This window comes from Nyctereutes procyonoides, unplaced genomic scaffold, assembly GCF_905146905.1.
Source record: "Nyctereutes procyonoides isolate TBG_1078 unplaced genomic scaffold, NYPRO_anot_genome, whole genome shotgun sequence".
In the NCBI taxonomy this organism is placed as follows: Eukaryota; Metazoa; Chordata; class Mammalia; order Carnivora; family Canidae; genus Nyctereutes; species Nyctereutes procyonoides.
Window position 1 is genome coordinate 42,413,475 of NW_026575125.1, and position 15,379 is coordinate 42,428,853.

General features: G+C 55.6%; 2 protein-coding genes across 7 annotated transcripts; one reads left to right on the forward strand and one right to left on the reverse strand.

The window, feature by feature from the left end:
• Positions 1 to 2,028: 2,028 nt before the first annotated feature.
• On the forward strand, positions 2,029 to 5,094 carry PLP2 (proteolipid protein 2). Its single transcript, XM_055338373.1, has 5 exons — positions 2,029 to 2,262; positions 3,529 to 3,681; positions 3,773 to 3,868; positions 4,408 to 4,498; positions 4,693 to 5,094. The coding sequence occupies exons 1-5, from the start codon at positions 2,167 to 2,169 to the stop codon at positions 4,713 to 4,715; spliced, it is 459 nt and encodes a 152-aa protein (XP_055194348.1). The 5' UTR covers positions 2,029 to 2,166; the 3' UTR covers positions 4,716 to 5,094.
• Positions 5,095 to 5,101: 7 nt separating this feature from the next.
• On the reverse strand, positions 5,102 to 14,635 carry PRICKLE3 (prickle planar cell polarity protein 3). 6 transcript variants are annotated; one of them, XM_055338371.1, is made up of 9 exons: positions 14,487 to 14,635; positions 13,013 to 13,098; positions 11,975 to 12,158; positions 9,909 to 10,022; positions 9,426 to 9,563; positions 8,481 to 8,705; positions 8,176 to 8,362; positions 6,487 to 6,798; positions 5,102 to 5,936 (listed from the first exon to the last, which is right to left on the reverse strand). In XM_055338371.1, exons 1-9 carry the CDS (start codon positions 14,526 to 14,528, stop codon positions 5,338 to 5,340), a joined length of 1,887 nt encoding a protein of 628 aa, XP_055194346.1. In that variant the 5' UTR covers positions 14,529 to 14,635; the 3' UTR covers positions 5,102 to 5,337. The 6 variants fall into 6 exon arrangements, with proteins under 6 accessions (XP_055194346.1, XP_055194347.1, XP_055194343.1 ...); XM_055338372.1 differs by having other exon boundaries at positions 8,481 to 8,684; positions 14,487 to 14,634; XM_055338368.1 differs by having other exon boundaries at positions 8,481 to 8,684; positions 13,013 to 14,600.
• Between the last annotated feature and the right edge of the window lie 744 nt (positions 14,636 to 15,379).

A 15,379-nucleotide genomic window follows, 5' to 3' on the forward strand; every position in this document is an offset into this window, starting at 1 on the left:
CTGCTACTGGCTTTATTGCACTATCTATTTTCATCTACTTACATATCTACTCAACAATCCTAATATCTCCATTTCACGGGGAGGAGAGTGAGGCTCAGACAGTATAAATGGCTTGGGGGGGGGCATTGAAGCAAGATTTAATCAAGGCAGGATGCTGGAGCCTATCCTTTTAATCTCACCTGCATTTGACGAGTAATTGAGCCCTGATTGTTTACCTTGCACCATGATAGGTGTTGGGAAGATGCTGGTGAAACGAAAGATAAAGATTTCTAACCTTGTGTAGAAGTATGTTGGAAAAGAAAAGACAAAAGAAAATGAATAAATAAAAGAACTTCAGGGAGAGGTCAGAGTTACAAAGATTTCAAAAGGAGGTTATGTTGGTGGGAGCAATGATGGTGGGCTGTTGGTCTCTTTGAAGACAACATTTGAGCCGGGACCCAAATGACCAGAAGCCAAATGTATGAAGAGCTTGGGGAAGGACACTGACAGCCATGGGAATGGCAAGTGCAAAGGCTCCAGGTAATGCAGAGTTTATTTTGTTCTAAAAACTCAGACATGTCCCCACGGCGTTGGAAAGCACACTCTCAACGCTGGGAAAAGTGTGCTTCATCCCTTCTGCCACTCAACCACTCTCAGCAGCCTGGGATGATAAAAGGGTGCCCCTTCCTTGGTTTTGAGGCACCCCAGGTTGGGGGAGGGTGTGGCGTCACAGTCAGGCCCTTGGGTTTAACTGTCCTGGCTGTCCAGCCACAACTTTTCCCTCAAATGGGATGAGACTAAAATCAACGTCCAGTCTGGAGAGTGTGATCCTCAGCACATCTCCAGGGAGATCCTGATTCCTGTGACCAAGTGCATGTCTCAAATGTAGAAATCAAGGCTGAGCTGGGAGAAATTGCTCACTTAGGATAACACACTTCAAATGTCATCAGCCTTGCACCCAGGCTGGCACCCCAGGAGCCTTCCTCTCATCTTGCCATGCTTCCAGCAAAAAAACCTGTGCTTCTTCCCCATTCTTCATCTAGGGCTATGCTGGTAGCTCCTCTCCTTAGAACTAGGAAACAGAGGCCCCGCACTTAAGGCCAGGGCTAGGACTGCAGAACAGAGAATCAGACCCTGGGTGGTGACACTGTTAATAATGTCTGTCCCCATTTACTGAGCAGCTTGATGGTCACCAAGTCCTGTTCTCTCTTAGCCTGTGTGCTAATGCAGTCACATTTCCATCACTGCTAAGAGGTTTATTCCACCCACCATGATCCTTTATCTGAAAATTTGAAGTCAGAAAAGCTCCGGAAAAAGCTTTCCCATGTGTTGGGCACCATTTGGTTACAAAACCTAACCTGAGGTAATGAGACAATTTTCAGTTCTGGCTTATAGGACTTATTGTGAATGACTTTCACCTCCTTTCTTTTTTTTTTTTTTTCCTTTCTTGAATAAATATTAAGGTGTTGTAATTTTTTAAAAAGATTTTATTTATTTACTTATTCATGAGAGACACACAAAGAGAGAGAGGCAGAGACACAGGCAGAGGGAGAAGCAGGCTCCATACAGGGAGCCGGACGTGGGGATCCCAGGTCTCCAGGATCACGCCCTGGACTGAAGTGTTGTAATTTTTTTTTTTAAACAGGGCTGCTTCAGACCTCGCCAAGGGTGTTAAGACATACACAACTTTCTAAGATCCGAAATATTCAGAATTCTGGAAAAGTACCTGGGTTTAACCACGGCCTCGGCCACTTTTACACCTAAGGAAACTGAGTCACAAGTCACACTCCTCCCCAAAACCAGATACCCGCGGTTCTGAATTGAGGCAGCATCGAAAGCATTCCTATTTTGAAGGCGCAAAAAGTCTCGCCATTACCGCGCATGGTACCCCAAACTGCTAAGCCTCAAAAGCTGGGCGCCCCTGGAGATGGGGCTCCCCGGGGGCTCCACGCCAGGCCGGGAGTATCCTTGGCGGGCGGGGCGAAGGGGCTTCCGGGGCGGCAGCCACCTGGCCCGGCCCCCTCCGGCCCCGCCCGCTTCTGCTCGGTGAGGTGATTCACTCCCTCCTTCGCCCGGGGGGCCCCCTTCCCGGCCAGACAGCGGGTAAGACGGCAGGGTGTGCAGCGTCCCCGAATCCGCGAGCAAGCGACGAGATACTCCGTGCCCCTAGGGACTCCGGCCCACCCCATGGCGGATTCCGAGCGCCTCTCGGCCCCCGGCTGCTGGGCCGCCTGCACCAACTTTTCGCGCACCCGAAAGGGAATTCTCCTGTTTGCCGAGATTGTGAGCGTCCCGGGATAGGCGGGTGGGCAAAGGTGGGGTGGAGTGGCCGGACCACGCGGAGCTGGGAGGCCCCGGGTGAGGCTGGCGCAGGCCTGGAGGCGCTCCGCAGTGGGCGCGGGTGGGTGGGGTCGTGGCGGAGGCCCGAAACCGGGGACTCACGGCTAGCCACTGGGATTTGGAGAAGGTAATCAGGAGCCGCTGGGCTATGGGGTGGCGCCAGGGGCCCATAGCTCATATGGGGAGCCCTGTGGAGGGAGACAGCGCGGACACGTGGGTGGGCTCTTGGGCGAGATCCCACGGGGCTAGGAGGTGGGGGGCCTCCCGTGGCAGGGCGTGGCGCGGCCTGGGCACTGGCGGGCGGGTTGGCTGTGCGCCCAGGGGCGGGGCCTGTTGGGGTGGGGCCCTGAGCACTGGTCCTGCGGGGTAGGGAGGTCCGCCCTTTACCAGTTCTTCCTCGCCCTTCTGTGGGGGGGCAGGAGGTCGTTAGCTATTCGGGCTGCTGGGGAGCCTGGGCTGCCCGCTCCCCTCAAAGTGGGTGCCGCCTTTGATTCACTTGTAAAAGCGGTGCGACACCTTTAACAGAGCCTTGCCCTTCCCGGTGTCACTCTCACCGCTTCCCAAAGGGGTTGCCGAGGGAACCGCAGGTCCCGCCTCTATGAAGGCTCCGGAGCTGGCACCAGCAGTGCTCACAAAACACCTGGCGGCACCACTCCCTGCAGCCCGCCCCGTGCTAAAAGGAAAAAGGGGGGAAACGGAGGCACCCAACTCTACCCCTTACTAGCTAGGTGACTCCGGGCAAGTCACTTAAGCTCTCTGTGCCTCACTTTTCTATAAAAAAAAAGATACCAATAACAGCACCCAGCTCATTAGGTTGTCGTGATGATTAAATAAATTAGTACTTGTACAGCTCCTAGAACAACATTCGGGACACAGCGAGCACACGAGAAATGTTTAGCTATTATTAGTTGTCATCTTTCTCGTCCTGGTAGGTATCTTTGGAGTTTGAGACTTCCAATTTATTTATTTATCTTTTAAGATTTTATTTATTTACTCATGAGAAACGCAGAGACAGAGGCAGAGGGAGAAGCAGGCTCCCTGCAGGGAGCCTGCTGTGGGAATCCATCCCAAGACCCTGGGATCATGACCTGAGCCAAAGACAGATGCTCAACCACTGAGTCACCCAGGTGCCCCAAGACCTCCAATTTAAACCAATCCCTCCAGCCCTGGGAACTGATTGAGGCCCCCTTTCCCCTGTCATTCTTCCAGATACTGTGCCTGGTGATTCTGATCTGCTTCAGTGCCTCCACACCAGGATACTCCTCCCTGTCAGTGGTGGAGATGATCCTTGCTGCTATCTTTTTTGTCATCTACATGTGTGACCTGCACACCAAGATACAGATCATCAACTGGCCTTGGAGTGTAAGCGGCAAGGCTAGGGAGGGGCTTGGGCAGTTGGGACGGTCCTGGTAATTCTTAATGCTGACTTCCCTCTTCTGCCCACACCTCACAGGATTTCTTCCGAACCCTCATAGCAGCCATCCTCTACCTGATCACCTCCATCGTTGTCCTTGTTGAAGGAGGAAACCACTCCAAAATCATCGCGGGGGTAAAAGCCACAGAGGCAGCTCCAAAGTGGTGGGGGTGAGGGTGGGGAATGAGAATACAGGGGTCAGTTCTGCCTCTGCTTTTGGCAGAAAGTATGTGACCCATAGCAGGCCACACTCAGAGCCTGCGGGAACGTCTGGCCCAGGCTCTGGTTCTCCTCCCAAAGTCATCCTTTGCTGGAAAAGGCCATGCCTTGTCCAACACAGGAACCTTTGTGGAAAGCACAAAGAGACAGCCCCTTTGTCAACACAATAGGCTACCATCTGCTAGAACTTTGTCTCAAATGTACAGTGTGAATGGTGCCACTGACATGTGGGGCCATCATGTGGTTATCCTGTGTTGAGGGGTTCTCGGAGGGAGGGTGGGGTAGATTCCAGTCTCCTGGCCTTTCCCTGGGGCTCTGTGGCTTCCCAATCTGGGGTTTTAGTCACCATCCCTGCATGGGGGGCAGTCGTTGGAGGTGGTAGATACAAGAAAGCAAGAGGCTGAGTAGGCTGACCAACCTGATCCAACGTCCCTCCCTCCCATCCCCACTCTCAGGTACTGGGCCTAATTGCTACAAGCCTCTTTGGCTATGATGCTTATATTACCTTCCCCCTGCGGCAGCAAAGACATACAGCAGCCCCTACTGGTAAGTGTGTGTGTTGGCGGGAGTGTTGCCTGGGGTGCTGAGGAGAGTAGGAAAGGAGTCTCCCAAGGCCATGAATACCCCTTATTGGTACTGATGGCCTTAGTGCCAATAAGTGCCATAAGCCTCAGTATTACTTGTCTATAAATGGGCATATGGATCCTACCCATGCTTTCCTCTCTTTTCCTCACTTGCAGATCCTGCAGATGGCCCGGTGTAGGTGAACTCCATTTCTCTCTGAAACCTGCAAATAACACTTCCATCGAAAGGACTCCTCCCTGCCCTTACAACACTCCCAGCCAACTCCCAGCCCCTTACTGAAGTACAAGTGCCTTTATTGGGAGAATCTGTCTTCCTGTCCTGCCAGTCCTCCCTCCTGGGTGTGGCCATCTTTATGGGTGTGCCTATGTCCCCCTACCTTCTGCAGTACCCAACAGGAGACACTGTTCTGCCTGGACTATGCGCCCACTTAAGCCACAAAATAAGGGGAGGAGGGAGCCTCAGATTTCAGACTCTAGGCCCCAGGCTGTGACCTGCACCAAATAAACTCAGTGTGGGGGGGTGGTTCTGTGGAGGGATAAATAAACAGATTGTTAAAACATGTAATAATGAATAAATTAATCTTTTGATCAAATGTGGATAAATCTCAAACATCAGGAGTGGGGAAGTCAGGGAGGACAGCTGGAGCAAGGAGGTAAAGAAGCCAGGCCTGTTTTACAACAAATATTAAATTACTTCATTAACACAAACAGATGAAGGAGGAAGGGGATTTATGACTCAGGTTGGGAGACAGGATCATCTATGCTGACTTGACAATGGAGCCCTCCAGGACTACGCTGCCTTCAAGCCACAATGCAGTTCTTGTCTCTGGTCTGGCGAGGCATCCCTGGGCGCCAGCTCCTGGGGAGCTGTGGAGATGGGGATTTGGGGGTTCCAGTTGCATTGTCCTGAGCAGGCCTGAGCCTGCACAGATGTGGGGGCAGCGGGATGCGCTCTCCTAGGAAGAAGCCATCCTCCTCTGAGGACTCAGAACTGGGGCTAGAAGGCGAGCTGGAGCAAGATCCGGAGTCCGACTCCGATCCCAAGTCACACTGGTGGTGGCGATGTCTGCCAGAGTGGCGGCGGTGATGGTGATGGTGGTGGTGGCGGCGGTGGATGCCACGGCGATGGGTGGGGGCCCTAGGTGGGGGACTGCGTGGCCTGCGACGCTGGGCTGGGGGTGCACTCAGGGTCCGCCGCGGGCCTCCCTCGGATACCAGAGGGTCACGGAAGCTGACGCGGGGGGTGCTCTGGCGACCAAAGGCACCATCTTCCAGGGGTGGGTCAGGCTGGCTGGGGAGTCCTGGGGGTGGCTCGGGGGCGCCGCGGAGACCCAGCTCTGGCATGGAGTGGCGGTGGGGGGCTCCCCTGAGAAAGTGGGCAGGCTCCTCAGGGCCCGCAACTGGAAAGGATGGGACAATTCCCTGTTATTGCCCCTGAGGGGATGACTGTGAAGGGCCTTCTCTCCACTTGACCCCATCAGGACTGGGAAAGTGGGAGCAAGGGTCAAGGAGGGGCAGCAAGGTGGGGGTAATTTGGGAAAAAGGAGGCCTGGGGCGGGCTCTAGGTGAGGTAATGAGAGCTTGGCTTCTGATGTAAGGAGGTGGTGACATCAACTAAGGCTGACCAAGTTTGCCAGAGAATGGGGGTGGGCCTGGGCGCGGAGGGTGGAAGGTCAAGGGTTCGGAGGAAAGGAGGAAGAATTTGGGCTCAAGAAGGAACAGGTTGAGGCCAGAGGCCAGGGGACAGGCCTTCTAACAGCAGGGGGTGGAGCCAGGGTTTACGAGTGCAGGTCATTTGGCTGGAGACTTGGGGATGGAGCCAGGGCTGGGATGGGGGCGGGGCCAGGGCTGCGGGGAAGGTGAAGGGCGTGGGTGAATCAAGGGGAGGGTCCGGGTTGGGGGGAGTGGGGGGACGCCGAGAGGCCACACTTGGCTTGAGGGTTAGCTCACCAGGCTCTGGCTCCGTGCTAGTTCCTTTGGTGGCGGTCTCTGCTGCCTCCTCCTCTGCAGCCGAGAAAGAGGCCTTGGAGGCTGTGAGAGGTGCAGAGACTGTGCCCGCACTCCAGCTCTGGCGGCTGGTCCCCGAAGTCCCCGAACTCGTGGGCTCGGACCCCAGGCTGCAGGCTCTGGAGCAGAAGATGAGACCACGGCGTGGCAGGAAGGGGCGGCCCAGCAGGGCTCGTCCACAGCGACTACAGCAGAAGCAGCGGTCGGATGCATGCCAGTGCTGGCCCTCATACGCCATCTGGCCCTGGTCCAGGCCTGTGGGGACCAAAGACAGAAGGAAAACTGAGTCAGAACCATCAGGCATATCCCCAACTGTCCTGAATGGGGCCCCTCTTGGGAAGAGGAAGGGAATCTGAGGCAGGGTACCCCAAGACGCCCTCCCCACCCACAACTCTCCAGAATGGGGCCCTTCTATGGAGAAAGCAGGGAAACCGAGGTTTGGGCTTCACCCTAAAGTTCCTCATCCATTCTCTCCTGGAAACTGGTTGATGTCTTCTCCTCTTTCTTTCCCAGGGTGCCCCCTCCCAGACTGGGGGTGGGCATTGGACTCTAAGATGTGGGTCAGGCTTGGACATTAAGAGGTGGCTTCAGGGGGACAGAATGTAGGAAGTGAATCTGAAGAAGAGGCCTGGGTGGTGGGGGCAGGGCTTAGAAGGTATCGAAGGGCCTTGGTGGGAAAGGAGTGGGTCTTAGAGGGTGGGGTGTGGTTTAGAAGGTAGGACAGGACCTAGGCTGAGGGAGGAATCTCTAGAGAACAAGAGGAGTCTAGGGGTGTTGGGCCTTGGCTGAGGGAGTAAGAGGGTAGCCCCAGGGCCTGGGAATTAGAGGGAACTCTGGGGGGCCTGCAACATCGGACAGAACAAGGGAACGCAACGGAGGCAGGCCGGAGCCGCTGCCGTTGCCATGTTGCCATGACCCGCGGTAACCAGCGCGAACCCCGCCTGCCAGAAGAATATGAAAAAGCAGAGCGACTCGGTTAAGGGAAAGAGCTGAGATGACGGGCTTTCTGCTGCCTCCCGCAAGCAGAGTGCCCCATCATCTCTACCCCCAGGGACTCGGAGATCATGCAGCAGAAGCAGAAAAAGGCAAACGAGAAGGAGGAACCCAAGTATGTTTGTGGCTTTGTGTCCAACCCTCTTGCCCTTCGCCTGTGTGCCTGGAGCCAGTCCCATCACGCTCGCGTTTTCTCCTGTAGTGCTCACAGGTTCCAGCACCAATGGCATTCCCTTTGCCCTGAGTCTGCAGCGGGTCCCTTTTGTGCTTCCTTCCCCTTAAGTAGCCTCTCTCCTCCTGGGCCACGCCTGGGGGTGAGGGGGTTACCACTTCCCAGTGTTTTTTATTCCTGTGGGGCTCACCCCAAAGTATTAAAAGTAGCTTTGTAATTTCAAAAAAAAAAAAAGAGGGAACTCTGGAAGTGGGCCTAGATGCGCAGTGGTGCCTAGTGTCGTGCAGGTGGGGTTTAGAAAGCACAAGCACAATGGGGGACACTGGTGGGGGACTTGCAGTGAAGGGTATAGGGCCATGGTGCTGGTGCTAGATTGAAAGTATGGCATATAATAGAGGACCCTGGTGGGGTGGTGCTATGGCCCAGCTGTCTGCCTGTCCCCCCAGCCCAGTTTCACGTTTACCCACCAATGTGTTCCCCACAGCCATCACAGTACTCTGCGTGGCGGGCCTCATAGCAGGCACAGCAGTGGGGGCGGCTCTGACGCATAACGTAACGCTGGCCTCCTAGCGATGCTTCACACTCAAAGCAGCAGAAGTGGCCCATGTGCCAGTGCCGGCCCTCAGCCTCCGTGCACTCAGGGGAGAAGATGATCTGGGTGGAGGGAGGGGAAACAGTGACACACACACACAGGCCACCTTGGCCATCAGAAGGGCCTGCCCCTGGCCCTGCTCACCCTCCACTCCCATCCCCAGGGCAGAGAGGCGTGAACCTCGTCACAGGCTTGGCAGCGTGGGCGCAGGCGTTCGGCATGGTGGCGGCCACAGTAGACTTTGCCAGCATGATAGAAGTAGATGAGGTCCACCAGCAGCTCGCGGCATGTGCAGCACACAAAGCACTGCGGGTGCCAGCAGGCACCCAGGCCCGCTCGACTTGCAAACACCGCGATGTCCCCACCTCCAATCTGTTTCCCGCACTGCCAAGTGACAGAGAGACACTGCCACCAAGATGGTCAGATGGATGGGGGTCAGCCAAGACATGTCACACTTGGGCCTTCCTCTGGCAGACCTTTGTGACTGGTTACACTCGTGGGCTTTTAGATAGGCCCCACAAACACGGGAGGGTACCCTAAGACTGACCCTACTTCTGGGGGAAACCATATAGACAGGCCCTTCTAATTGTGGGTGGCCTTCAAGGCAAGTTTCGTCCTCAGGGAGCTGGGGAAATGGAAGAGACAGGCCAGGCTCCGTGGAGGAACCTCAGTGACAAACTTCACTGAGAACCTAACAGGAGGATCTAGGGTTGGGCTCCACCTACCTGGAGGGACCATGAAGATAATTCCACCTACCATGGGGCCCTATAGACAGGCCCTGCCCCTGTGGGTCAGCTCTTAAGGACATGTCTCGACCACAAGAGGACCAGAGAGACAGCCTACACCTCACATTCACTGTGTAGAGGGAATGAATAGAGAAGGTCAACTAGGGTCTGCTCAGAGACAGACTCATAGTCAAGGGTGAGATCTAAGGAACAGGCCCTGTCCACCAGGGGGCCTTATAGGCAGATCCTGCTGGCCAGGGAGGCCCTAAGGCGTGGGAAGTGAGGGGATGTTAGAACACTGGAGACAGACCTTGAGTGCTTAAGTGGCAGGCCGCCTCCTCCTTCCAGGGCCCGGAGCAGAGGCACTGCTCTCATTCATGGGGGGCCCTCCGTGGCTCACCTCCTCACAGATGGCTCCAGTGATGGTCACGGGGAAGATGCGCACCATGCCACGGCCCAGATTCTCCCGCTTCCGCTGCTGGCTGAAGGATCTGAGCTCTTTCTTCTCCTCCTCTTCCAGCGCTGTGCAGTACTGTGCCTGGGGTAGGAGGGTCTTCCAGGCTCCTCCTGCCAGGCCTGCCTTCCTCCCCCCACTCCCAGAATTCATCCACACTCAAAAGGAGTTTACTTCTAGACCTTTGTAGAGGTGGTGCTTCCTGCCCGAAATTGCCACCCCTTACCTCTTCTCTCAGGGGCTCAGTCGTGGTTTTGCCCAGGAATGTCTCAATTGTCCCTGCCTATCCAGACCTTCCATGTCGGATCAGCTTACCTTTCCTCCTCTGACCCTGTCCATTTCTTTCCAGCTGCTTAGCATCTGCCCAGGCTGTGCACCTTGGCCCCCAAACTGGACCTGGCATGCCCTTCCTGTCTCCTCTCTCCTTACCTCACTGTCATGTGGGGGCAGCTGATACAGCAGCTGCTTGATCCTGTATTTTTCCCCGGGACTGTTGACATAGGGGACCTTGTCCTCTGGGAGGCAGCTGAAAAACTGGTATACCTGGGAGGACACGGGGCGGGGGTGGGTGGGGGTGGGCAGGAGAGAACAGTTGAGACGAGGGATGAGTTGGGAGGCAGTGGGATATGGGGGCCCTATTCCCTGAGAATATTCAAGTCATCAGAAGGGACATGTTGACTGACGTTCTCCATCGCCCCTTCCTCCAGGCTGGATCCTTTCCATCACCTCCCAAATACACTGCTTTGACCCCACATTTCTCTCCAGCTGCTCTCCACTGGTCTTTTACAGCAGAGTTCCACCAAAGAGTGGTGTGCATCGGCTGCTTCCACTTCCTCTCCTCTCATTGTCTCCAGACCTGACTCCACTCGGGCTTCTCCACACCTTCTGTCCCTGCCCCTCATCCCAAGCCTTCCCGTCCTGTCCTGTCCAAATCATTGACGATGTCTACACCATTAAAAATCCTTTTCCAGGGATCCCTGGGTGGCGCAGCGGTTTGGCGCCTGCCTTTGGCCCAGGGCGCGATCCTGGAGACCCGGGATTGAATCCCACGTCGGGCTCCCGGTGCATGGAGCCTGCTTCTCCCTCTGCCTGTGTCTCTGCCTCTCTCTCTCTCTCTGTGACTATCATAAAAAAAAAAAAATCCTTTTCCAGGTTTCAGTCCTCATTCGATAGACCCATCAATAGCACTGGACACAGTTGATCACTCCCTCTTCCTGGAACCACTTTGTTCCCTTGGCTTTCTCAGTTTCTTCCTACCTTACTAGCTGTTCCTTCTCTGTCTCCCTTTTGGTTCTTCCTCAACTAGCTGACCCCCAGATGTGGGAGGACCCTTAGGGCTCATCCCTGGTTCTCTGGATTCTCTTCATTCACTCCCGTGGGAATCACACCCAGCCTCCTGCCTCACACATGCATACCCCCAGCCCCGTGACGTCTCCCTTGAGTTCCAGGCCATATGGCCACTCAGATCTCTAACAGGAATCTCAAACTCCAGATGGCCAAGACCAGACTTACACTCTTACTACTCAGTTTGCTCCTGCCTTGGCCTGAACACTATTGGTTCATCCATCCATCCATCCTTGAGGTTATCTCTGACTCCTCTTTCTCACACACCCACAAGCAGATCCTTTTAGCTCTGCTTTTGAAACATCCGGAATCGGACCACCACTTGCTACTTCCACCACCAGCATAGTCTTCAGCCACTGGCCCCCTGCTTCAGCCCTCGCCCCTACAGCCTATTTTCCTCCCAGCAGCTAGAGGGAGCCTGTTAAATCCTAAAACAAACCACAGCCCTTCTCTGCTCACAACCTTTTGTTGGCTCCTCCTCCATTCAGAGTAGAGGTCAAAATCCTCTCAGTGCCCACCCCACACCAGACCTCACCTCCACCCACTCTCCCAGTCACTCACTCTGCTCCAGCTGCACCGATCTCCTAAGGATTCCTCTTGCAGGCCAAGTACACTCTTGCCTCAGGACATTTGCATCAGCTACTCCTTCTGCTCGGGTAGCTCTAACCTTGGGTATCTGCATGGCATTCTTTACCTCCTTCACAAAGCCCAAACATATCTTCAAAGAGGCTGACCTGGGAACCCTATTTACAATTCTAACAGTTCCCTCCCTCCACTATTTTGTTTGCGTTTTCTCCACCTGCTGTGTCCTCAGTGCTTAGAGCAGTGTCTGACATGCAGTAGGTGCTCAATAACTATTTGTTGAAAGAATCAACTAATGGAGATGTGGTACACGAAGTGCTGGGATAAGACCAGAGTTAAGGCGCAGAATAGGAGTGGGGTGAACAGGGCCTGACCGACTGACTCAGGGATCATTCACTGTTCCCTGAGCATTGTGGGGGAGCTGACCACTGTGGGATTACAGAGGGGTTAGAAGGGTACATTCAGTCTAGTGTTGTCCCGGAAATAGGTTTCTGAGTGTGTGTCTCTGTGTGCCTGTGGGTGTGCGCGCATCTACTGGACAACAAGAGGGGGTGGCGGCCTCTGGTCACCTGCTCTGGCTTGAGCCCAGGAGGCACCCAGGCATACTCCTCCGAGGCACAGCCTGAGTCATCGTCAGAGATGGAGTGGCGCTGGAAGTCTGAGATTAGGCGACACATGATACGTTCCAGGTCCACAGGCACCGTATGAACAGCATGCTCTTCCCTTGGGCATTTGCAGTGCTGACAGATCTTTCTGAGGGGGCCGGGATGGGGGTCAATTATTAAGTGGTAGCTCACTTGGAAGCAGCAGCCCAAGGAAGTCCAGCTAGAGTGGAGGGACACGTAGAGCATCACCACCAAAAGATTCTGAGCCTGGATGAGGATCCAGGCCCCGGGGGTGGGGGGTGGGGCAGGGGGCCCAAGACTGCTGTGGGTGAGACAGGAGTGGAGGGCGTGGCTGTCTCCAGCTGGGGGTGGGGCCGTGGGGGTCTCAAGGCCATTCCCTGACTTTTACCTCTGGGACTCAGGTCAGACTTTCCTGGTGGTGGGCCTGAATAGGGGTGGAGCTCTGAGTCTGAGATTAGAGTTATAAATTTAGGGGTTTCTCCTCAGGACTGGCTTTGGATGTTGTGGGGGGAACTTTATCCCTAGAGGTGGGCTCTAGCCTGTGCTGTGGCTCTGAACTTGTGGGCAGGTGGAGGCTCTGAGCCTCTATGTAAGGGCCTGAATGTGCCAGCTGTGGACTCTGTGGTATTTTATGAGACATTCTGGATACAGGGCTCCAGTGGGAGGATAGGACATGGTCTGTGAGAGGAGTTCTGAGCCTGAGAAGGGCTGGATGTCAGTGGACAATGCTCAGGGCCTGGGACTGAGGATTTCCCTAGGGATGGGACTCCGTGGCGCCCAGAGAACGTTTCTGGGGGGCGGGGCTATGTAGTGGGTGGAGCTTTCCTGGGAACAGGACAATTGGGAACGAGAAGGGAGCGGGGCCCTGAATCTAAGTCAGGCTCTTGCCCCAACAGAGCTGCTCTGGTGGACAGGGCTTCTAGGGGTTTCCCCCCAAGGGAGGGGCCCAGACAAAGGCGAGGCCCTGGGATAGTCACTTACCTCCATCCATGCAACAGGAAGCCGGGGCACTGCTCCCTGCAGGAGTTGCAGGGCTGGCCACGATCTGGGTCCTCCAACTCTGGAGGCTGAAGTGGGTGGGGGCAGACGTGGGAACAGGCACGGCGCGGGGGCGGGGAGAGAGAAGTCAACGCCCTCCTCTCCACTCCAAGCCCGCAACCACACGCTGGGGCCTGTCCCACCAGGGCAGCGCTGGGCAGGCTGGGACAGCACCAAAAGCGCGGAAGGAGGACACAACTGAGGTAGAGGCGGGGCAGCTGAGGCCACCTCCCCATATACCCGTTTTTCAGGGAATTCCCTTCCCCTCACCCAGCCTTGGACACATCCCACCAGCCTCTAACTCCTCCAGGCCTCAAACACCTCCCCCCAGAACTCAGAGTACTCTCCCCACCAGACCACAGAGTCCCAAAACTGGGTGTCTCCTCCCAGGCCTCATCCTGGCCCCTTCTCCACCCAGGAGGCCAGAGGCACTCCAGTTCCACAGGGTAGGAGTCTGAGGCCCCATCCTTACTTGGGATCCCCAACATGAACCCTCCCCTCTTTTCTTTTTTTTTTAATTTTTACTTATTTATGATAGTCACACAGATAGAGAGAGAGAGGCAGAGACATAGGCAGAGGGAGAAGCAGGCTCCATGCACCGGGAGCCCGATGTGGGATTCAATCCCGGGTCTCCAGGATCGTGCCCTGGGCCAAAGGCAGGCGCCAAACCGCTGTGCCACCCAGGGATCCCTGAAGCCTCTTTTCTGAATCTCAACAGCCTGTCCTCAAAACCCTGGCTTCCCCTTTTCATACCTAAGGAGTTGGAGACCCTCCCTCAGGATCTCAGGAAGCCCCTGATCCATTCAGTAATCCTGATCCCAAGAAGCCTTGGCCTTTACCCTTCATATCCTAGGGCTATTCACTCCTCTGGAACACCAAACCCAGACCCCACTTAAGAACCCCCTCCAAAGGAAGAGCTACCCCACTAAGAAGTCAGAAAGCTCCTGGCTCAAGTAGAAGCCTGGTAGCCCTCGTTCCCCAAATCCCAATCCCCAGACCCTTAATATTCAGGCACCCCAGGAGTGTAGGACCTCACCCTTAAGATCACCTTCTGCCAAGGTACAGGGGAAGTCCCTTCCCTCAGAAGCACAGGAGGTCTTTACTCAATCCAGGACCCTAGGATCCAGTCTTTTGGCCCTCAGAATCCCCTCCCAGAATTCACATGAGAGGGGAGCCCATCAGGTCTCTGAGGGTGCTGATAGAAGTGTGCAGAGAGGTGATTAGGGAGCAGGTGCCACCAGATCTCTCTTCCTTAATCCACACGCTTCCAGCAGCCCTGACCCCTCTGTTCTAGGAATCTGTGGATGGGGATTCCCAGATCCTCGGTGGAGCACCTCCTCCCTATCCCAATCCCCTGCCCGCTCTCCTGCGCCTCAGTTTACCCCTGCCTCCCACCGCTGCCCCGAGTCTCGCTCACCGCACGCCCAGAGCGGCGCCTCCTGGACCCACGGGCGAACATGGCGCGCCCAGGCAGGGTCAGGCCGGGCAGGGTCAGGCAGGATGGAATCCACCCGGCGGTCAGCCCACCGCGCGTCTGGCCTAGGAACTCTGTTCCGTAAATCTGACACCGGCGTGGGAGGAGCGCGCCCGCACAGCCCGCCCCTGGCCCTGCACTCACTCCAGGGCCGCGGCGCCCCCTGCCTAGAGGTGAGGGGCACGCAGCGCAGGAGCGCGGGACGCGAGCACTCCCCAGCCTTCCTGCCCTGGGGCGGGAGCCAGGCCTCAGAAGGCTGGGCCCGGAGCCCCAGGGTAACACATGGCCTCTCCCGGGATATTCTAGGGCTTGAGGGCTCTGGAGTGGAGGAGGGGGGACTTGGAAATGGTGCGCTAGGGTACTAGTATTGGCATTTCATGTCCATTTATCTTGGCTGTTTATTTGGAGGAGGGGTTAAGGCCACCTCTTGCCCCCCTACCCACTGGGGATATTCCCAGGGCCTCTTTCCCCCGATGAATACTGCAAGAATGATGCCCAAGCCCATCGCAGTTCCAGCTGGCGCTCCCTCACCACTCATCAGAGAGGGAGCTCTTATCCACCCCCTACAGCCTCCACTCCCAAACCCTATCAGAGCCAGGACTATTTGAGATTTATGGGGAAAAGGTTAAAGTCACTGGCCAGGTTCCGAGGCCCCACTACCCGCTCCCTCTCCTTCCTAACAGGCCCAGCTGTCTTGTCCCCCTAAGTCCTGAGAAATCGATTTTTTTTAAACAGAAGTGGATTCGCGGGTGCACATTTTATTTTTAAAATATTTTTTGTTTATTTATTTGATAGAGATAGTGAGAGAACAAGTAGGGAGAGCAGCAGGCAGAGGG

What these genes read in the sequence shown, in the direction of transcription:
- PRICKLE3 (XM_055338367.1), bottom strand. Translation starts at nt 13,305, where the DNA reads ATGGGGAGGTGGCCTCAGCTGCCCCGCCTCTACCTCAGTTGTGTCCTC. An exon ending in CTGGGCTCAAGCCAGAGCAG is followed by an intron (nt 10,023 to 11,974) that starts GTGACCAGAGGC and finishes GTGTCCTCCCAG; the next exon opens with GTATACCAGTTTTTCAGCTG. An exon ending in TAGCACGGAGCCAGAGCCTG is followed by an intron (nt 5,937 to 6,486) that starts GTGAGCTAACCC and finishes CATCCTTTCCAG; the next exon opens with TTGCGGGCCCTGAGGAGCCT.
- PLP2 (XM_055338373.1), top strand. Translation starts at nt 2,167, where the DNA reads ATGGCGGATTCCGAGCGCCTCTCGGCCCCCGGCTGCTGGGCCGCCTGC. An exon ending in TTCTCCTGTTTGCCGAGATT is followed by an intron (nt 2,263 to 3,528) that starts GTGAGCGTCCCG and finishes TCATTCTTCCAG; the next exon opens with ATACTGTGCCTGGTGATTCT. An exon ending in ACATACAGCAGCCCCTACTG is followed by an intron (nt 4,499 to 4,692) that starts GTAAGTGTGTGT and finishes CCTCACTTGCAG; the next exon opens with ATCCTGCAGATGGCCCGGTG.